This window comes from Desmodus rotundus, chromosome 3 (genome assembly GCF_022682495.2).
Source record: "Desmodus rotundus isolate HL8 chromosome 3, HLdesRot8A.1, whole genome shotgun sequence".
NCBI lineage: Eukaryota > Metazoa > Chordata > Mammalia > Chiroptera > Phyllostomidae > Desmodus > Desmodus rotundus.
Genome location: NC_071389.1, coordinates 83,504,806 through 83,528,682, shown reverse-complemented (window position 1 = coordinate 83,528,682; position 23,877 = coordinate 83,504,806). Strand labels below are relative to the sequence as shown.

Sequence of the window (23,877 nt, the reverse complement as noted above, 5' to 3'; positions counted from 1 at the left end):
AAGCCTCCATGATAGAAACCTCCTGTTGAATACAGCATAGAGGCTACTGAGCTCCTTACTTAATGACAAAAACCCATGTTCTCAAGAAGCCAGGATCAGAAGTAATCAGGACAGCTAGCTGGCACCCACGTGTCTCCCCACAGCCGTTTTCCTGGCAGGTCCAGCTGCACTCAGCAGCGATGTCGGTGGAGTATCAGTGATTTCTGCCTCTTCTCATGCCCCAAAGATTCTACTAAAGGCTTTTGGGGATCTCCAAAATCTGGTCAGTTGTTGTGCCTACTTTTATCAACTCTGACATATTGTGATAAGAATATTTTTCAGTACTTTTCTTCTCCTGGCGTTCTCCTATAGAGGTACCAACGGGAGAAAGAAGTAGATTAATATTCTACCAACCTCTAACCTACATAAAGAAAACATCAGAAACTTCCATCCGTCAAAGCAAGGAAGTTACATGAAGCTGTACACAAACTACATGAGAGATTCAATGTCTGGATGAGTTCAGGCAAAAAGCAACAATGGCAACAATAAAAAACGCCCTGTCCAAGTGTGAACTGGTTCTCATGACAACCACCATTTAAAGGAGAAACTTCATGCATTTGCTGTTAACTTTAAAATTGTGATTCCTGCCATCCTTTTCCTAGGCCATGATGACAGATAAAACAGAGAGAAAGGAACTGCATTTTTTTCTTCAGGTAGCTAAACAGCTAATTCGTGATGCCAGGGGATGAAATATAACAGTACTGAGACCCATCTAAATACTATCGCCTACTCTAAAGGAAGATGACAGAAGTCATATTACTAATCAACAGAAAAGACAGAAGTGGCTTTACAAATGATCAAATCTAAAAACTAAGACCCACAAGATATCTGATCCATGTTGATGACGCACAGGTAGATCTACACTAAACAGGAATGGGGCAAACATCTACTTAGAAGACAAACGCAGGGTATGGGTAGAAGAGCTAACATTTGCTGAGCAACTCCCAGTCACAAAGCATCATGCCAGCTTCTTTAACCACAACCTAAGAGTTGTCCTTGTTTTAATAAAGAAAATTGAGGCTCCAAGTGGTTAAATAATTTATCTAAGGTCCTTAGAGTGTGAAATTCAGAGCCATGATTTGATTCTCTTTTCACCAGCTCAAAAGATGGTGTCATTTCCAGAAAAAGCAGCACCACTACTGAAAACATTTTCCATACACAGTGCCAAGGCTCATAGATCAGCTCCAAAGGCCAACGACCCGAAGTTCAAGTCTTTTGCTCAATCCTGAAGGGCAAAAAGTGCATAATTCCTTACTTTAATACTTTCACGTACAAATAAAAGCTACTTACTAGTTACTGGCTAAATGGCTTACTAGGAATTTCTAAAACAAGGCATCCATAGAACAGAATTAAGGCGTTATTGGAATTGATGAGGGACTCTCAAAGTTCCACCATAAAGTCTGGCTGCCCAAGAGCAGTGTGATGGTTAGTTGTATGTTCCACTTGACTGGGCCATGAGACGCTCAGATATTTGGTTACACATTATTTCTGGATGTGTCTGTGACGGTGCTCCTGGGTGAGGTTAATATTTGAATCAACAGAGTGAGTAAGCAGACTGCCCTCCCCAGTTGGAGTGGGCCTCATCCGACCTTTGAAGGCCTGAATAGAATAAAAAACTGAGTAAGAATTTTCCCTCTGCCTCTCGTTATTTTATTTTATATTATTTTATATTAATTTTATATTTTGTTTTTTATTTTTTATTCCCCTTAAGCTGGGACACCAGTCTTCACTCAGACTTGGATCCCTACTGAAACTTCACCACTGGCTCTCCTGCTTCTCAGGCCTTTGGTCTGGGCTTCTCAGCCTCCATAATCATATGAGCCACCTTAAATAAATCTCTTTATATAAATCATATACAGGTGGACACACACACACACACACATCTTATTTGTTCTGTTTCTGAAGAACCCTAATATAAATGGACAATACCGAAAGTCTCCTAATGCCCTAAACACAATTAAAAAGTTGGAATCTCTACAATTCACAAGAAAATTATCAGTCGATCTTTAGTGGTACCCTAAGTTGGCTGTAGATTTCAAATGTTGAGCCTTTTAACAAAAAACCAATGTTGATTGTATCATTATGAATGAATTTTTGTGGGTTACCTGATAAACACTATAGTACAATATATATTGATACATGATAGAATCAACACTTAACAATTATATCTTACATTTGTATTTAAGACACTATAGTTCAAATAAGAATCATTTATACCACTATTGTCAAAGCAGATAGTTAAATATTCTACGTGGTCCTACCCACAAAATTCCCTGAGAAATAACACATCATTTGTATTACACAGTTCTTTTTGCACTAAAAAGGTGAGAGTTGGGGGAACTGAACTGAAGAGTTATTCACCTTGTCTAAGAGTCCACATGGTAAAAATATTGAGAATTATCCCCCTGGAGAAGGTAACCCAAATTCCCTTTGAAACAATCTGTTACTTACAATTCTCATGGTGAGAAAGTTATTCTTTCTGCTTGTCTAATGCAAATCCTTCTATGTTTTGGCTTAAGCCTGGGTCATAAACACTACAAACAGAACAAATCATCTAAACTTCCAACACATAACAGGCCTCCAAGAGTCACCTCTCAATGTATGTGTAGTAAGATAGGCTCCCCACAAGATCCATGCCACCCAACTCTGAACCTGAGTCCCATCTCCAGGTAGCTCTGTGCCTAATGAGATTTCTAAACATGGAACAGCTATTTCTATTTCTTGAATCTGAATGGTCACTGCTCAGGAATATTCCCTGCCTCTGGACAGAGGCTCTCAGACTTAGGCAGAAAATGTTCCCTTGGCTTTCCCAAACATGTTCAATTTACCCTCCTATTCTCAGGCAGCCTCTGGCACTTAGCTGATGACTTTGATCCCAAACCTCACATCACCCCAATAGCTGACATCTGGCCATTTCCAAGTTAGGCAGTATTCTCTGCCTTCTTATAGCTAATTTAACCCTAAATTCTCCTGCTGTTTATGTAATCCACCACCAAACATAATCCCAGCTTAGTTCCCAGGTGACCCAAGAGAAGTATTATAAAGGAGAAGATGGAAGAAAGAAAATTGCTAAGAGAATAAAGAACAATAGCTTTTCCAATTTACTACAGACTTAGGCTGGGAATTGCTGACATAGAGACTGAACTATTTTTTTTTCCCTTGACAATGACTTCCAATAGTATAACCTAACACAAGAGCATATAATATTCCTTAAACCATATACAAAATCCTGTGGTGGGGGGGCAGACCAAACCTCTCAGCAGATTCTCAAATGGTAAAAGAAAAAGGTTAGAAACCATTGCTATGATAAAATGTTATCAATCATATACAATATTATATAAAAAGTCTCTATAGAGCTAAAAAATATCATTGTGTTTAGATGACACTCAGTTTACAAACACTCCATTTTATCTTTCAAATTCATTCATACTTGAAGTTTACAATTTCACAGAGAACTACCCCAGAATGAGTCCAGAGGATTCAATAGACAGTAAATTCAAGGACAAAGCCTCAGAAAGAAGATACCGAATGTGCCTGTAAAGGGCACACTATCAGTCAAACAGCAGGAGTGTCATCCCTCACATCTAAGTGTAGACCCAGGTATCTAACATACAATTCAACAGGATGTGCATACACAAATTCTAGCTGGTCCTGAGGCTTGCGAGTAAAGAAAGCTCCCTCTGACTACCATCATGCATGCACCTAGCAAGCTGAAAATGTAAAGTATGCCACTCCCTCCGTACAAGTAGCTTTCAGAATGGGCACCAGGCAAAGAAATGTGGTCTCCAGCAAGATATGAAGTCTATTGTGAAACGGCATATCATTGTGAAAATATTTTTGCTACTTTTACATTTCACTTCAACTAGTACAAAAATATCGTTACTGTGATTACATGGATTTAGTGCAACTTAATGAGGCCCCCTGGGCCTCCAACAGCAAATGTTGAATATAAATGGTAAAAATTTTCCTGAGATCTTGGAGGAATGAAATATAGAGAATATCCATGTTTTTTTCTCTGGGTGCTATATTGGTTCAGGACTGCAAGCTTTTACCCTTCAAAATGTCCTCTATCCTCTATGTACCTGATGTACTAAAAGCCAATAACTAGAGAGCATCCATACTACCTAAATTATATTCAGAAATTTTAAATTAGAATCAAGAACAAGTGTTTCTGTCTTCATAAATCTGACTTTTCCTGGCACCCCCTTTACTGGGTTAATAACAACCTATCTCCCTAAAGAATTACAGATATTCAGGAAAGGGAGAAAGCTGATTGTGCCAGTTATAAATGCACTGCCTCTGAGCCAGAAATCAATCCTTCATTGACTGCTCTGTGAAAACCAAGTTGGGCTTTAAGTATTTTTCCTGTGGCATCTGACACAACGTTAAACTCTGCCAGTAGAGGTCACTGGAGAGACATTAGAAAGGGATTCTTGCTGGATGGTGCCCAGCAATGCAAGCAGCAGCACTCAGTTCCCCAGGTGGTCCCACAGTAGCCCGTTGCTTCCCCAATTACCCCTCTTAGGCAGTTTCATAAAAGAGGGCTTCCTGCAAGACACCTCCCCCAAAACAGCTTTACTGAAGTCTGGAGAGCAGATTTCCAGCAAATACCAGAGCATGGATACCCAGCAATTCCAGCAGCATTAACGCCACTACCACCTGTGTCATTCAATGATCACCGGCTAGGAGGAGGGGGAGAGGCTCTTCCTTGGGAGCTCCGTGTCAGTCCTAGGAGTAGCACAGCTGTGCCTTATATCTGCTTATTCTGTACTCTCTAGAGTTCTCTTCTTACTAACCAATCCCTCACTACCCCAATTCTCTGTGTTGTACTTAATAATTCTTCCCTGATAGGGTTACAATATGTTTTCTGTCTTATAATCCAGCCTGACTGATATATCCACTCTTCTGGAAGGCTAGAGCATGAGAAATAGTTGAGAATGCCCAACCAGAAAAGCTGATAGATGAACTATCACAGACTTAACTATGTTAGCTGCCACCTTTTACAGAGTGTAAGTTGGCAGACTAGAACAAGGAAGACATCCAAATGCCACATCTACCAACTGCTGGGCAGGACCCTGGGTTAGAGACAGGAGGCACAGAGAAGATAGAGTGACACCCTTAAGGAACTGACTAACCAGCTGGAGATACCGTACCAGATGTACATAAGCCAACAATTCAAAGCAGTACGTGCTGGAAGTTCAATGAGGGTTGTGGACAAGGTCTCAGATTAAGAGGCTATTCATTTCTGTCTTGTTAAAAGCAAGAAGTAATTATCTGCAAAAACCCTGTACCACAGAAAACAGAGACCAGCCTCTCTTTAAATGGTTCTCCAAACCCTCCTTTGTCCTCAAATCATGGGGTATTACTCAAATCCAATATATTGTGGGCTCCTGGCTGTGATCAGTTGCCTCACTGTCAAGAGATACACCTAAGTAAACATTTGGGTAGAGAAAAAAAGAATTTTAGAAGTTAAAGCCGTTTTAATTTAAGTGTGTCTTTAGCAAGAGGAGTCCCTCCTAAAAGGTTTTAGAGAAGAGATTAGGAAAACATGGTGACTATAATCTATCACGGCCAAATAAAAATGTCTTCAATAAAGCCTCTCTGCATGAGGCTATTAAGGAAACCCAATAACCACATGGTGGAAAATAAAACCCTGTCATTTACCGAAAGACAGGAAAGTGATTTGGGACAGAAAGCAGGAATAAAGAGGCTACCCTTGGCAAAACCGCTAGAGTAACAGTGGGGAAGCTTGGAAAAAAGAGCCTAAGAACAGGAGGGTTCTAATGAACCATCTGGAAAGTGGGAGAGAATATCAAAGGGAGCAAAAGGGAAATTTTCTAATGATAAATGAGAGTGGCTTTTAAATAAAGATGAATCACAAAAGATTTCAAAGGAGTTGTTCAAAATGAAAGATATCCACTCCACAAAGGATTGAATCATTACAGGCAAGAAGCTTAAACCACACTCCTACAGGAAGAAATGGTGAACAACGACTACTTTTTTTTAAAAGAGGGTTGGAGGTAGGATGGAATATGAACTTCATACAAACATCTTGATGAGGTAGTATTTTAGTAATGTGTTGTGGTCAGGATTATATCAAAAGCTTCTCTGTACACTCTCAGTCATCTTTTCTATAAAAACATTCCCCGTTGTTTCTGACCAAAGAAAGGCTTATCACGAATAATCTTAAATTCAGGAGGAAGAATTGCTTGCATATGTGAGTATGTAAGAGAAAGAACCTGGATAAAACTGGCCAAGAGGCAGTAATCAAAGGAGAATACAGACACACTAGGAAACAGACTGCAGCCAGCAGGACAGAACAAGCTACAGAATGGCTGCCTCCCACAGAGCCCTTGCGTGTATTCCCAGTAAACTTGTACAGAGCAGAGCTGGTGAAACAGGACAAGGCATCGCCAGGGACAAATGAAAACATATAGCTTCTTTAAGTACTGGCCCGGGTACCTACTTTTCTATTAATATTTTTAAATCAAATTAAATAAATACCAATACATGATTTCTTTGGGTTCCCTCTGATGTGTCTGTCAAACATGAAATTTGCTATTCTTCACAAAATAAATGTCTCAATAAGTGTTTTGTAAATATTTAGTTTTGAAGCTATAGAATTATGGTTCTCAAATGTTTTAGTCTCAAAAATCTTTCTATGCTCCAAATAATCATTACATTTTTGCATCATTTGCAAACAATGATGATGCCAGGTACCATTCACCCCCCTCATTACCTCACAGGTAATCACTGTCTTGATTTTTGTGTTTATCATTCCCATGTAATTTTTTCACCCCTACCTAAACATTTATCTAACAAAAAAATACTGTACATGTGATTGTGATATGTGCACATGTATTTGTGTATGTAGAGAAAGAAAAAGAGCAAATGAAACAAAGAGAGAGAAAGAGAGAAAGCATGAGCAAGTACACAGGGAGAGCATGAGTTATTGGGCATATTTTGAAATACCTATAAAAAGATATCACTGTTTAATATTACTCTATTTTTCTCTCAATATTGTATTAAAACCTCATCCATGTTGACATAGGTACTTCCAGTTTATTTATGGTGAGTACTATAAAGTATTCAATGTACAGATGTACATTGTTCTTTTTAAATATTTTTTAAAGAATGCCTGATCACCGAGCACACAGTTTTTTGGAAATCACCAAATGAATATACAAACTGGTAACAACTATCTATTAACACTCTACTAGAAGGGTGTAAGATTTATGACTTTTTTAGATACTTGCTATTATCAAGATTGTTAATTTTTGCTAATCAAATGTGTCTGAAACAACATGTGGTCAATTCTTGCTCACTGATAAAGCTGGCCTTTATTTATTGGTTGATCACATGTCTCTTCTATCAATTAATTGGCTGTTAATACTCTTGGTCCATTTTTCTTTCCTAAAAAAACTACACAATAAATCATTCCTAAAAAGTGTACAAGAATATCAAGGTTAAAGAATAATAAAAGCACATACATGTGTGCTCACCACCCATATCCATTTCAGAAAAGAGAACAGCAGCAGAAACTCTGCGACCCCTTCAGGCCCCTACCTGATCAACACAGCCTTGCTGCACCTCGCGGAAGTAACTAAACTGAATTTTAAATTATTCCCTTGCTTTCCTTAACTTTTCCACATATGCATTACAACCCCTGAATAATATATTATTTATTTTCCCATTTTTTCAATTTTACATAAATCCAACCATACCATGTAAGGTACTGTAACTTTCTTTCTTTGCCTAATAGTACTTTCTATATTCATTCTTGTTGATGTACATAGTTGTGGTTTCCCCATTTTCACAGATACGACACTCACATACCATTGTTTAAACATACCACAATTTGTTGATCTGTTCTACTCTTAGTAGAAACATGGGTTGTTCCAAATTTAGGCTAATACTAACAGCACTATGACCATTCTCATCTATCTGCTGATATCATTCTTAAGTACTTAAGAATGTATCCAAAGAATATATATATACACATGGGAATGGAATTCCAGGTGTGGGTTTTTATACTCCTCAAGAGCATTCCCATGGCTCCACATATTGGCCAACACTTGGTAATACAGACTTCTCCCTATTGTCTTTTTTTTCCATACTGAGACCTTTTCTACTTAATCACCCTAATGTTCTGTTAGTTACAAGCAAAGCAAATGTCTACATACAGCCTGTTGCTTGTCTTTTAACTTAGTATTTTACTAGGCAGAAGTTTTACCTTCAGGTAGTCAACTTTAACAATTCGTTCCATTAAGGATTTTTCTCGTTTAAGGATTCTCAGTTTAAAATATCATATTCTTTCCCCAAGGTGATAATGATTATCTCTGTATTGTCTTCTTTAACTTTTAAAGAATTTCTTTTCACAAATGAATTGTGAATCCATCCAGAACTGAATTTTGCATTTGGTGTGAGATAGATTATCAATTTTCTTCTATAAAAATTGATGTCTCAGCAATTCATGTAGACTACATTATCTCTACACTTATTTACCATCACTTCTATTTTATAATAGGATAATAAATTACCAAATATGAGTAGAGCTATTTCAGAGTTCTCTACCTGACTAAGCTCATGCTAATACTAAACCTTCTTAATAACTAGAACATTATATTCTTGATGTCTGGGAAGACATGTCCCCGTACGCTGGTGCTCTTCAAAATCGTTCTGGCTATGCATGAACTCGTCGTCCTTCTTATGAATTTGAAGATCAGTCCTTCAACTTTTCCAAAATACCCAGTTGACATTTTTATTAGATTTGCACTTAAATTTGAATTTATAGATTGATTTTAGGCGAACTGCCATATTCATAATATTGTTTTCCTGCCTATGAATCTACAAATATGGTACAGCTCTCCTTTATTTCATCTTCTTTTATGTCTTTTAACAATATCTAATCACTTTATCTATAAATATCTTGAACATCTTCTGCAACAATTAGACATCAAAGTTTTAGTTGATACTGTGAATGAAATATTTACTATATTTTCTAATTGGTTATTACTTGTGATTAAGAAACATATCTATATTTTCTTTGTAACCAACAACTTGGCTAAACTGTCCTATCAGTTCTAATAATCGACCTGGATATTCCATTCAATTTTCTAGGTAGATCATCAAGTCACCTACATATGAAGCAGCTTTATCTCATGTTTTCCAATGCTTATAACTTCTATTTCTCTTTCTGGTTTACTGCATAAGCTAGAACTTCCCACACAATGATGAACAGACATAGTGATGGCAAATAATCCTAAAATGTTTATTTTGATAGAAATGTTTATCACGATTCACCCCTAATTAAGATGTTTGTTGTAAGATGAGTGCTTGACAAAGTAATTTTTAATGTTAAGGAAGTTCCCTTCTACTCCCAGTTTGCTGAAAGTTTTTGTCATGAGTAATTAATGTCATCAAATGCTTTCTAATGTCCTAAAACATAAATGCCATCACATTACTTTTCTGTGTCTCCTGAGGTGATTACACAATTTTTCTCTTTGTATCACTTAATATGGTATAATATAATACATGTATAATAATCATGCCATAGGCCACAATATGCCAAATGAATTAAATTTCTGCAAATATTTAATAATTTTTATCAGTACATTTTAAAAGAATCTTTGTTCACTAAAGATGAAGCTTCTAAAATTTATTATCTATTTTGTACATTAACATGTCTAACTTCACAAATAAGTTTGACAGGTTTCTTTTTCTATTCTCTCACACAGACTGTACAAGTCTTTCAGATTTGGTAAAAACTCAAATGTAAAATCATTGCAGGCTAATGGAAGAGAGGCTATTAATTCTAAATTTAATTGGTTTCAGCTTTCTATTGCATGCAATGTATGTTCTTAAACTTATTATTTCCTGTCTCCTGATGTTTTTTTTAATCTTTATAGTTGTCTTCCCCAAGAAAGCATGGATCCTCTCATGAGTATTTGACATCTTCTTACATTCCTGGACCCAGTGCATATTTAGCATGGGTGTGTGGTTTTTTTGGATTGACTGATCCCAATGTTTTCCTTCAGTCTTTTTCTTTAGCCCTTTACTAGTAAATCTTCAAATAGATGCAAAACTAGACAGGATAATGATTCCTCATGTATCTAACATCCAGCTTCAATAATTAACAATTCATAACAAATCCTCTTACATTCATCCCCAAACCCTATCCCAAATTATTGTGAAGAAAATCCCAGACATCTGACCATTTCATTCATTGGCATTTCAATATGTATCTCTCACAGAAAATGTCTTTATAAAAATATAATACTGTTATCATACCTTAATAATAAAAATAAAAAATAACTCCTTAAATTCAAATACTTAGTTAATGTTCAATTTCCAATGGTCTCATTTTGTTTCTACAAAGATGTTTTCTCTTGATGGGATCTACTATAGTGATTCTGTCCAAATTTTTGTTTTTCTTACAATGTATTTGAAGAAACGGAACTATTTATCTTGTAGAACAATGCTTCTCAAAGTGTCTGATGAAAGGACAGTTTTAGATCTCCAGTCCATCTCAAACTGATGCACAGTCCTGCTGCACAGAACTGCTAAACACAATGAGCACATGCAACCTACCCAGAGCACTTAAGAACACCTGAACCAGGTTACGTTATATTCAGCAAAGGAAGTCCACTAATAACGTGCTTAAATATGCTGGCTTAAATATTTCTAAACACTAATCTTTGCTTACACATTTCTAAGTGCTTACTTTTGATTCTTCTATTTATTTCATTATGTAGATCACCTGTTGGGTAGCATTGCTGTATGTAGAATTTCCCACAGGCTGGATTTTGCCTATTGCATTTCCACAGTGTCGTTTAACATGTTTCTTTGTCCTCTGTACTTCCTATAAATTTGGTAGTTAGATCTAGATTTTGATCAGACTGAATTCCAAATTTCTAGGGAAGAATTTACAGTTAGTATTGTATTCTTCCATCAGGAGACACGTCAAGTCTGGCTACCCCGCCTTTTATGATGTTAACGGTCATCAGTGAACACTTTATTACTAGCACTTAATGTCAAAGCCTCTAGTAAATCTGTAAGTCTAAAATGTTTTTCTCAGACTATAAGAAAGCTCTCTTCTTTCCAGACCCATTGCTTTCCTCCACCTCAGTTTCTGACACAGTGCAGATCTCCAGCTGCCCGTTGTGAGTCACCACCCATTTGTAAAGTTCTTAGGGAGATCTACACAAATGTCTTATAGATGTTGCCTATGGTTTTGGGTTTTGCTATTCCAGTTGCTCTATCTGTTTTGTAAGATTTGGCATCATTAAACACATACAACCCACCTCCCTTGTACTTTTTAGAACAATTCTACTTGCTGTTAGCATCCTAAATTGAACAAAATTCATTGATTTTAAGAGTTTTTAAAAGTTGTTAAATAAATATATTTAAAACTAAATATACTCCAAGTACTTTTTAACTATATCCCATCGATTTTTCTTTATTAATGTTAACTGTGATCATATAATTTAAATGGGGTCTACCAAGTTTCTATGTAATAAAGGTTTTGAGAATCAAGATTAGGTCAGATCTAGAACAAACACTTTAGTTAGGACAAGGAATTAAAATAACACCAACCCTCTCTCCCCCATACCTTCTTGGAACTTCAGCACTTGGGTCAATGGCAGGTTCTCTTACCATACAGGGGCCCCCTTTTCTCTGACTTCCCAGTGAGCTAAGGCAACCCTAGCCTAGGCTCTCCTGTTCCTTCTTCTATGCTAAGCTCCTCCTTGTTTCACTGTCCCCAGCTTTAATAAACATACCCTCATAGTCACCTGGACTGGTGTGAAATCTTCCCCACATGAAGTCAAGAACCCACACACTACAGGCTAGCCCTAGGCAGACCCACTCAGGACCGACCCCCTGTCTGGTAATAGTCCTACTTACAAAGCAGCTCCACAAAAAGGAACAGAATACAGTAGATGGGCAATGAACTCAGAAGACCCAAGTTAAGTTTTAGCTCTGCCACCAATGGGTCAGGTAACCTTAGGTAAGTCATTAGCCTTCTAGAACTTCAGATCCTTTATGGCTGAAATGGAAATCATCTATCTCACAGGTTTTTATTAAGAGAAGTAAATGAAACAATGAACACGGAAGTTATATTTTGTTCAAGTATAACTTTAGCTATATACATATATGTGAGTATGTATTTTCTTAACTATAAAACAGAATATACAGTAACATCAGATTACATTAACCATGCCCGTTTCCCACTAAATCAGACAAAACACAAAACAAATACAGCACAAGATAAGAATTAACTCCCTACTTCTCTTCCTATTTTCCACAGTCTAAGGTTATCTTCATTGTTCCTCCATTAAAACGGTAGTGTGAGTCTTGCAGCTTCCTGCCACTGTCATAGCATGCAGATTTACAATTAGTGCATTCGCCTTTTTCATATTTTTAATGAGGTGAACTGGACTAAGTACCTGCCCGTTGCCATGACCAAGCCATCGTATTACTGGCATCATATCTCCTCTAGCACATTAATTATAGGTGACATTCTTTCACTTGGTCATATTTCCCAGATTTTGATCTGTCTTTGTTCATTTCCTAATAAATTTATATTCCTATTAATAGTGATTATTCCTAACTTAGAAAATAGTTATTGCAAACAGTAAGAATGCTCATCTAAGGAACTTTGAAATTAAGCTTGGATAGTATTCTTGTGTGAAAGTAACCTATTGTTGTATTAGCAGAGGTTCACAGGAAAACTGCATGTCCTGCAGCAAACAGTTGTCTCCTACAGCATGACATTTACTACAACAAAGCAATGGTCACTTATTAACCGAAAGATCCTATACTCTATACTATTGCTTTTCTTACCAAACAACCCATTCAGCTTGTGTGGGCAGGAGGGAGGTTTATAATAATTATTCCTCCTGTTTCAATGAACATGTTTGGAAGAAGTGCTATTGGAGTAAAGTAAAAATATTCCCTGTGCCTCATTTAATTCCATTTGTTCCTTAATTTAGAAAAAAAATAGTTTAAAAATATAAGAATAGAATATAGATCAAAGATGGAAGAGGAGTAAGTAGAAGCTACACTAACCTCCTCTCAGGACCAATCTGAAATTACAACTAAATTGTAGAGAAATTGTCCTGAATAACCAACTGAACACTAACTGGTGAGAAGTATTACAACCATGGACAGACCGAAGAAACCACTTCACTACAATGTGGTATGGAGTGGAAAGGAGGTACAAGAGGGATGGCATGGCTCCCACAGGAGGCAGCTGAAGATCTAGAGGGATATTTCAGCAGGTGGGGGGTACTCCTGGGAAGTGTGGGGACTGAACCCTAGGCTGGACTTCCCAACCTACAGCACCAGAGCCAGGAAAGGAACCCAGATTATATCCAACAGTGAAAGGCAGCAGGATTTATCTCTGCCAGGGAGAGACAGCTGGAGACACAGAGAGCCTGGTAAAGGGCCAACACACAAAATTTCTTCTACAGCCACTTACCCTAGGCTCCAGCAGAGAGAGAGGAGAGTAGACTAGAGATGCTTGAGAACAGTCTGACGTTAGTGGCTCTGGGGAAAGAAGTGAAGGAGCAGCTGCCAGGATTCCTGTGCTGAGTCACTGCCCATACTTTATATATAGCATGACTTTATAAAGAAGCCATCTTTATCCAGCAAAGCAGTCCTGTCCAAGTGGCATCAGCCTGATAGGAAGCAATAGCCCTACTCACAGGAATTACTCTGCCCCACCCTGTGGTGCTTAAGCCAAGCCAGGCTGGCAATTACAGCTTAAGGCTATATCACTGATTAGTTTAACAGCTAAGGCAGAAAAATACAAAGCAGCAGCCAAAATTGAAAGACAAAAAAAAAACAGACCCCAAAAGAAAGAACAAAAGAATTCTCCAGAAGAAGAAACAGATGAAATGGAGGCAAGAAATTAATAAACTGAGTGAAAAAAATCAATAGCAGGTAGAGAGTTCAGAGTAATTATCATAAGGATACTCAACAGCATGAAAAAAGATATAGAAACCATAGAGAAAGACCAGTCAGAAATAAAGAATGCAAAATTTGAAATAAATAATACACAAGAAGGAATAAAAAGGAGGTTAGATGAAGCACATGATCGAATCAGTGACTTGGAAGACAAGGCAAAAAAAACACGCAGGAAGAGCAGTAAAAAGAAAAATGAATTTAAAAAATGAGAAGAGCCAAGAAGCATTTGGGATAACAGGGAGCATAGGAACAACTGCATCGTGAGAATACCAGGAGAAGATAGAGGGCAAGGATCAAGAAACTACTTGAAGAAATAATGACTGAAAACTTCCCTAATTTGGTTAAGGAAAAAGACATACTTGTCCAGAAAGCTCAGAGAGTCCCAAACAAGTTGGACCCAAAGAGGCCTACCCAAGACATGTCATAATTAAAATGACAAGGTTTAAAGGCAAGGAGAGAATACTAAAAGCCGCAAAAGAAAAGCAGGTAGTTACATACAAGGAAGCAGCAATTAGACTGGTCATCGAATTACTCAAAGGAAACATTTCAGGCCAGAAGGGAGTGGCCTGAAATATTGAAGGTGATGAAAAGCAAGGTCCTACAACCAAGGCTACTTTACACAGCAAGGCTATCATTTAAAATCAAAGAAGAAATCAGGAGCTTCCCAGATAAGAAAAAGCTAAAGGAGTTTGTTAACACCAAACCAGCACTGCAACAAATGTTAAAGGGCTTGCTTTAAGAAGAAGAAGAAAAAGAGAAATAAAAGGAAAAAAAAGAAGAAAAGAGTATAACAATAAAATTTCACTAAATACATATCTAGCAATAATCACATTAAATACAAATGGCTTAAATGCTCCAACCAAAAGACATAGGGTAGCTGAATGGATAAGGAAACAACACCTACACATACCGCTGCCTCCAAGAGAACCATCTCAAATGAAAGATAAATATAGACTAAAAGTCAAGGGATGGGAAAAAAAATTTCATGCAAATGGAAAAGACAAAAAGCTGGGGTAGCAGTACTTATATGCAACAAAATTGACTTTAAAACCCAGGCTATAGTAAGAAACAAAGAAGGTCACTACATAAATGATAAAGGGAACAATCCAACAAGAGGGCATAACCCTAGTAAACATTTACATACCCAACATAGGGACACCTAAATATGTAAAGTAAATCTCGATGGACACAAAGAAAGAAATTGATAAAAATACAGTCACAGTTGGGGATTTTAACACCCCATTGACTTCAATGGATAGATCTTCCAGACAGAAAATCAACAAGGAGATAGTGGCCTTAAACAACACATTAGATCAAATTGACTTAATTGATACCTTCAGGGCATTTCAACCCAAAGCAGTAGAATAGACATACTTTTCAAGAGCACATGGAACATTTTCTAGGATAGACCACATATTACGACACAAAACAAGTCTCAGTAAATTTAAGAAGATTGAAATCATATCAAGCATCTTCTCTGACCATAATGCTATGAAACTAGAAATCAGTCACTAGAAGAACACTGAAAAACACACAAAGACATGTAAGCTAAATAACTTGTTACTATACAATCAATGCTTCAACAAGATCAAGGAAGAAATCAAAAGATACCCTGAAACAAATGAAAACAGGACACCACAATCCAAAAGCTGTGGGACACTGAGAAAGCAATCCTAAGACAGAAATTCACAGCATTATAGTCCAATCTCAAAAAAAAGAGATAAAGCTCAAATAAACAATCTGACTTTACGCTAAAAAGGAACTTGAAAAAGAACAACAAAGAAAGCCCAAAGTGAGTAGAAGGAAGGAAATAGTAAAGCCCAGAGCAGAAATAAACAAAATGGAGTCTAAAAAAATGACACAAAAGATCAGTGAATCCAAAAGTTGGTACTTTGAAAAGACAAACAAGATTGACAAGGCTTTAACCAGACTCGTCAAGAAAAAGAGACAAAAGACCCAAGTAAATAAAATCAGAAATGAAAGAGGATAAATAACAACTGACTCCAAAGAATTACAAAGGATTCTAAGAACATATTATGAACAACCTGGATGAAATGGATAAATTCCTAGAAACATACCATCTTCCAATCAAAATGAGAAAGAATCAGAGACTCTGAATAGACAGATCATACCTAGTGAAATTGAAGCTGTAATCAAAAAACACCCAACAAACAAAAGTCCTGGACCAGGTAGTTTCACAGGTGAATTTTGCCAAACATTCTGAGAACTAACAACTTCCCATTTCATAAAATTCATGTGGAGGGAAGTCTCCCAAACTCATTTTACAAGGCCAGCATTATCCTAATTCCAAACCAGATAAAGACACTATGAAAAAAGAAAATTATAGGCCAATATCCCTGATGAACATAGATGCTAAAATTCTCAACAAAATATTAGCAAACCAAATACAGCAGTGCATCAAAAAGATCATACAGCATGATCAAGTGGGATTTATTCCAGGAATGCAAGATTGTTACAACATTCACAGATCAATAAATGTGATTCATCACATAAACAAAATGAAGGATAAAAATGACATGATCATATCAATACATGCAGAAAAAGCTTTTTGATAAAATCGAGCACCATTTATGATAAAAACTCTCAGCAAAGTGGGATTAGAGGGAACATACCTAAACATAATAAAGACCATATATGACAAACCTGCAGCCAGCATCATGCACAATAGGTGAAAACTACAAGTGTGCCCCTTAAGATCAGGAACAAGACAGGGATGTCTGCTTTCACATCTCTTATTCAACATAGTACTAGAAGTTCTAGCCACAGCAATCAGACAAGGAGAAGAAATAAAAGGCATCCAATTGGAAAGGAGGAAGTAAAACTCATTATTTGCAGATGACATGATACTATACACAGAAAATCCCAAAAATTCTACCAAGAAACTACTAGAACTGACAAATGAATTCAGTAAAGTAGCAGGATACAATTTTAATATTCAGAAATCAGTTGCATTTTCATATGTCAATAACAAACTAACAGAAAGGGAAATTAAGAAAATAATGTCATTCACAATTGCTACAAAAAGAATAAAATACCTAGGAACAAACCTAATCAAGGATGTAAAAAAGACCTGTGTTGGGAAAATTATAAGACACTAAAGAAAGAAACAAAGGAAGATACAAATAACTGGAAGCACATACCGTGTTCATGGGCAGGAAGAATTAACATCATTAAAATGTCCATAAACTACCCAAAGCAATCTATAGATTCAATGCAATTCCTATCAAGATTCCAATGACATTTCACAAAACTAGAATGAATATTTCAAAAAGTTATATGGAACCAACAAAAGGCCCCACATAGCAACAGTGATCATGAAAAAGAATAAAGCTAAAGGAACCACACTGTCTAATATGAGACTATATTATAAGGCCACAGTAATCAAAACAGCATGGTACTGGCATTAAAAACAGACACATAGCTCAACTGAACAGAATAAATAGCCCAGAAGTAAACCCACACATTTATAGTCAATTAATATTTGACAGAGGAAGCATTCAAGGAGTTAAAGGTAGTTTATTCAATAAATGGTGTTGGGAAAAATGGACAGATACATACAGAAAAATGAAACTAGACCAGCTTCTTATGCCACACACAAGAATAAATTCAAATGGATCAAAGACTTAAATGTTAAGACACAAAACCATAAAAAATCCTACAAGAACACATAGGCAGCAAAATCTCGGACATTGCTTGCAGCAGTATTTTTTCTGATATATCTCCCCAGGCAAGGGAAACAAAAGAAAAAATAAACAATGAGACTACCTCAAACTAAAAGGTTTTGCACCACAAAGGAAATCATTAACAAAATAGACAACCCATAGAATGGGAGAACATATTCACTGATACATCTGATAAGGGGTTAACATCCAAAATTTATAAAGTACTTAACAAAACTCAACACCAAAAACAAATAAACAACACAATTAAAAAATGGGCAAAGGACCTGAATAGACACTTCTCCAAAGAGGACATACACATGGCCAACAGACATATAAAAAGATGCTCAATGTCACTAATCATCAGAGAAATGCAAAGTAAAACCACAATGAGATATTATTTCACACCTGTCAGAATGGATAACATCAAATCAACAAACAAGTGCTGTCAAGGGTGTGGAGAAAGGGAAACCCTTTTGCACTGTTGGTGGGAATGTAGACTGGTACAGCCACTGTGGAAAGCAGTGTGGGAATACCTCCAAAAATCAAAAACAGATCTACTTTTTGACCCAGCAATCCCACTTCTGGGAATGTATCAAAAGGAACTCAAAACACTAATTCAAATGAACATAAGCACCCCTCTGTTCACTGTGGCATTATTTACAATTGCCAAGATATGGAAGCAGCCTAAGTGTACATCAGTAATTGAGTAAAGAAAACAACTACAGGACATTTACACAATGGAATACTACTCAGCTATAAAAAAGAAGAAAATGTTACCCTTTGTGACAATATGGATGGACCTGGAAACATTATGCTAAGTAAAATAAGCGAATCAGAGAAAGACAAATACCATATGATTTCACTCATATGTGGAATCTAATGAACAAACTGAACTAACAAGGAAAATAGGGACAGACTCATAAATGGAGAGCAGGATGCCAGCTTAGGTGGTAGGGGTGAGGGTTGAGCAAAAGGGAAAAAGGTCTCGTGGACATGGACAAGTGTGGTGATTGCTGGGGGCTTGGGGTATAAGGGGACTAAATGGTAATTGAAAAAAATGATAAAGAAAAACAAAAAAATATATGAATAAAACACAAGTGGTACTGCAGATTTTTAGGAAACAGACTCAAGTTTTAAGGATTTTCATAATTTGCCAAAAAAAGAGGAAGGAAGGGAGGGAGGGAGGGAGGGAGGAAGAGAGATAGAGAAAGAAAAAAGAAAAAAAAGACAAAAAGAAATGCACACAATACTATTAGGATATGAGCTAAGAGATTAAATGAGTTGGGTCTTTTGAGAATGATCACAATATCAGATTTCCTAGTCAAAAAGGCTCAGTGCATCGAAATATATACCTCAAGAATAGCAACAATTAAAGACATCTCACAGAGAAAAAAATGTAAAGTGTCCACAGACATAAAATAAAGGAGGTTAAGGAAAAAGCTTGGGAACAAGAACACAGTTTACAATTTAAACCAATAAATCATCAGTCCTCTCTACTATAAGATAAGAAATTCTAACAGCATGAACACATGATTAACTTCTACTCACAGATCTGAAATAAATTTATCAGAGGTTTCAGTGCTTTATGTTTTACCACCTTGGATTGAGGGTAAATTTGAGTCACTAACTGTTCATTCTTAAGAAGAAACCTAGAGAAAGGCAGATCAGTATTAAAAGGATAAAGACAAACAAGAGAATACAAAGGCCTACCAATATCTGTAATTACTAACAAAGCAAATCAGTCAAAATATATTGAGGCTTGGCCTATACAAAGAAAGGATGTCATCAACGATGGGTGATTCACAAATGCAAAGAACAATGGTTCTGGTTTCACTGAGATAAACTTTAGTGACTGCGACAAGACTATCCATGCCTTCAACAATGAAAAATGTCTCAAGACTCACCTCATACTTAGAGAAGACCCGGACGCCCTCCAGCTGGTGGAAAACAGGGTAGTGCTGGGAGTCAATCTGGTCACGCCGATAAACATCACCCACCACCAGGAAGGCATCCAGCCCAGCGTGCAGCAGGTCCCACTGGTGTGCAGATGTATGTGCTCGGAGCATGTGAGTCTGATTCAGGTAATAGTTGTCTCCCTTCTTCCGGCTGGGGTGATCAGTTGGGATGAGCAGGCTATCAAAGTTCTGCCAAGTCGTGACCACCGGAGAAAAGTTGTCAAAGACCGAGAACAGGGGAGTCCCATAACGGCCTACATATTGCTTGTAGAAGTGCTCCTTCACCCTCTCCTTGATCAGCCAAAGTGGGTGATGCTGCTGGTTGTGCAGATTCCTGCCAACACTAGAGAGGACTTTCCGGGAGAGATTGCTGTAGTCATCCTGAGGGTAGGATTGACCCAGCAGCTCCAACACACCACCTGGAGCTCCTTGGGCAGCAAACCCTGAAGCAGCAGGCCGTGAACCCAAGGATGGAAGCTGATGGCCTCTGGAGACACTACTGGGCTTCCTCACCAGGTAGACATGCACGTGGGCAACTCTCCTGAAAGCTGAACAAACCATTGTAGACACTTCTCATGGATTCTGTAAAGAGCACAGATGCAAAACACAAGTTAAGACTCACCCTGCAGAAAGTAAACGTGACTTACGTGTCTCCCTCAAGTTCCCCCACTGTCCTACTGACATCTTTGTTCTCCCACCACCTCTACCCCCAACACACAGAGTATCCAGTTAAAAAAATCTGCCCTGGCTGGTGTAGCTCAGTGGATTGAGCATGGCTGCAAACCAAAGGGTTGCCAGTTCGATTCCCAGTCAGGGCACATGCCGGGGTTGTAGGCCAGGTCCCCAGTGGGGGCCATGTGAGAAGCAACCACACACTGATGTTTCTCTCCTTCTCTTGCTCCCTCCCTTCCCCGCCCTCTAAAAATAAATAAATAAAATCTTTATTAAAAAAAAAAGAAAATCTGCTGACCGAGGCTTAGTATTTACCATTCTAAATCAAAAGAATCTTGAGCGTCACTTTTATATTTCTAATCTCTAGCTAGATGTCCTTCCCTTGCATTTAGATCCTTGGGTTTAACAAAAATTTCCATTATCATGTCATGTCATGTTCTGACCCGCTCATGCTGAATAAAGCTTTAAATGTGACAACTTCCTTTTATTTTGACTACACTCTATAACCAAAAAAGGTCAGATAGGTCATCTAATACACAGAACTTAGCTGAATTCTAGCACATGATTATACATACACACACACACAGACACACACATATCTCTAAACTATCAACATAGCAAAAGAGATGATATTTTAAACAGCCATCCTGCACATGCCTGTCTTTCTCCCTCATAACTACAAAGTTCTGCTTACCTGTGACAGGATATGACTTTGGGATTATTTCACTATATTAAAAAATGACATTAAAACATTTTTTGACATTGAGATACAACTTTAAGTGGTGGTTATTTTTAGTTAATATTTTTAAAAATAAAAGTAAAAAATAAAATATCACACAATGTGATAGACTATACCGATGGATAGCTAAAATTATTTTTATAAATGCAAATCATTTCTATCCTCACATCTGGTCATGTCATTTAAACTTAATACCATTGCAGCATCCCATCAACTATATTTTTGTTTTGTAAAAGAGCAAGTTTCTACTATGCACACACAATAAGCCAGGAGCAGGACTAAACTTCCTTGGGAAGGGATGGATTCAGAGCAGCCGAAAGATAAGAGTATTGACCAGACCTTTTTTAAAAAATGCCTAGAATTTAATAAGAGGAGCACCAAATTTCACATGTGAAAGTCACCTCAGCAGTCATGGACTACAGGCCATTCATGTCACAGATGAGGTGACAAAGACCCAGATACAGCTGACAAACTCTAAGATACAGGGAGAGAGAAAACAGCATTGAAGGATTCTGGACCACTTAACACAGTATTCTTTGCCCACTGTCACAGAGGTAAGTTTTAAATTGACTCAGGGATCTCAGGTATAAAAACCTGTACGTGTCATATCCCTATGTTCATAAAAAATTTACTATAAACTTAAGTCACCCAAATCCATCTTCTACAATTTGGAATTTTTACCTATTGGGCTATTTCAAAGCATACAAATATGTTGTTATTTTACTTCAAGGGCTTTACAATCATACCAAGAAAATACCTAATTTCATGATACTAAGATACATTAGGAGAGAAGTATATTGCTCCAGGTGACCAACAAAGCATGTCTAGTATGGACCTAGGTTGTACAGTTCACCTAATTCAAAAGTGGAACTGAGAATATCTAGCTCTAAGTTGTATTATTGTACACATGTGACTGATTATTACAAGCTGTGCACAGCATCTTTGTCTGACGCTGTCATCATGTGAAAAGTTTTCAAAGACACCCAGGAACTCTGGATTTATTCATTTATGAAACTATTTTGTCAGAATTCTTTCGAAAAATGTTTTTTGGCTCAGCTTCAATGGAAATGTGTCTTCCCATCTACAGAGCTCAGTGCCTTGTCACTGCAGTAGATATGAATTTAAATGTGTATGTGCCACCTTACACAGCTTAGTGAAAAGTCAGACTGTCAGGTTGTTAGCTACCCAATTCAGTGCCCTTGGCAAGACATAAAGTATTTTTTCTTTCCAAAGACAAACGCTATTACACAAAGTTCAGAATTCTTCTGGAAAAGATATTTCTGATGCACTTATTTACACATTACTGACTTCCCTTTCCTTCCCAGTTCCTAGCACCTCACACATCCAAATCCACTGCTAAGTTCTGTTCCCATAGAAGGGCCCTATCCTTACGCCCCTTCTTTGCTCTCCTCACCTACCTTTCCATTGTTGAAGAAAGTTTCATTTTCTTGTCTTCATTTTCAGACTTCTTATTTATCCACTCAGACCCTGCTAGTATTTTCCCTTACAGTCATTTCTCTCCTCCCAAAACAACTGTCTTTTTTCTCTATTATCATCTTTTATTGAAGCTTTCCCACTTCCATCTGAAAGGTAAATTCCTTTCTTTTTGCCTTTGTCTAGTATCTCTATTAAGAACTAAGTTCATCTGGAAAATACAAGAGACCCAGGAAGATAAAAACCAGCATCAACAGCCATTCTTCTATTGGTACAGTGGTCTTCCATGTCATACTTTCAACAGCTATGTTAGCTAAGTATTATTCTTACTATTTGACAAAGAATATAAGGTTCAAATAGATCTTGTAACTTGCAAAAACTCAAACACCTATCCATGGACAAAGTTCAAAACTCTGGGCAATTCAAGTACTACTCAATGAAAACCAACCCAAGGCTGTTAAATTCAAATTACATCTCTTTAATTACATATCTTAGCTTACCTTATCTGAGCTATGTACTTCATTGCTCATTGCATAACTACATTTTTAAATGCATAAAGGAATATATGAATAAATAAATCAATGAATCTAAACACATTAGCTTAGATGGTGGAAATGAAATACCTTTTAACATAAGACCTGAAGAACAAACCTGCCCATTTCCTGCTTTTGTAAATAAAGCTGTGTTGGAACCCAGCAATGCCCATTTGTTTACATATTGTCTGCAGGGGCTTTTCTACTAGCAAGTCAGAGCTCAACAGCTGCCACAGAGGCTGTATGACCCATAGGCCCAACATACTTAATACTTTGTACTTCACGGAAAAAGTTTGCTGAGCCGCATTGTACCTTAACTCTAAAAAGTTCTTCCAAGGCAGAACATCCAGCAGAGGGGAGCTACAGGGCTAGGGGAGACTGCATTCCACCAAAAGACTTGACCCAGTAGGGGGCTGAACTACCCCATAGCACCACCAAGAACCCCTAGCATCTAAGACAGCAAAGAGCAAGATGGGGGAGTGTGAGTTGCCGCTAATTAGTGCAACTCAAGGACAGCACAACTGGTGAACTAAAGGCCTAGTAGGGAGCAGAATGACCCTGAGGAACTGGACTGGAGGCTGAACAACAGGGAAGAGTGTGGCTCAGGAAGGGAGAAAAGTGAAACCAATCCTTCCAACCACCCCCTCCCGTTCCACAGACAGGAAGACCAGCAGAACTAACCTGACCGGTTTAAAGCCAGCAGAAGACTTCTTTTTTTTTCTTTCCTCCTTTCCCCCTGAATTCCTTCTTCCTTTCTGTCTTTCTTTCTTTTTTTATTCCTTCTTCCTTCCATCCTTTACTTTTTTTACTCCTTCTTCCTGCCTTCTTTTATTTATTCTTTTGTTTTAATTTTT

The 23,877-nt window shown here is 37.4% G+C and overlaps 1 protein-coding gene across 25 annotated transcripts in view; it reads right to left on the bottom strand.

The window, feature by feature from the left end:
* FARS2 (phenylalanyl-tRNA synthetase 2, mitochondrial) overlaps positions 1 to 23,877 on the bottom strand; it is a 537,315-nt gene that overhangs the window by 377,187 nt on the left and 136,251 nt on the right. For all 25 annotated transcript variants that reach the window (XM_053920339.2, XM_053920330.2, XM_053920340.2 and 22 more), the window contains one exon: positions 19,595 to 20,227. In XM_053920339.2, coding sequence (XP_053776314.1) covers positions 19,595 to 20,206 — 612 coding nt within the window. In that variant the 5' untranslated portion in view covers positions 20,207 to 20,227. The remainder of the gene's footprint in view (positions 1 to 19,594; positions 20,228 to 23,877) is intronic.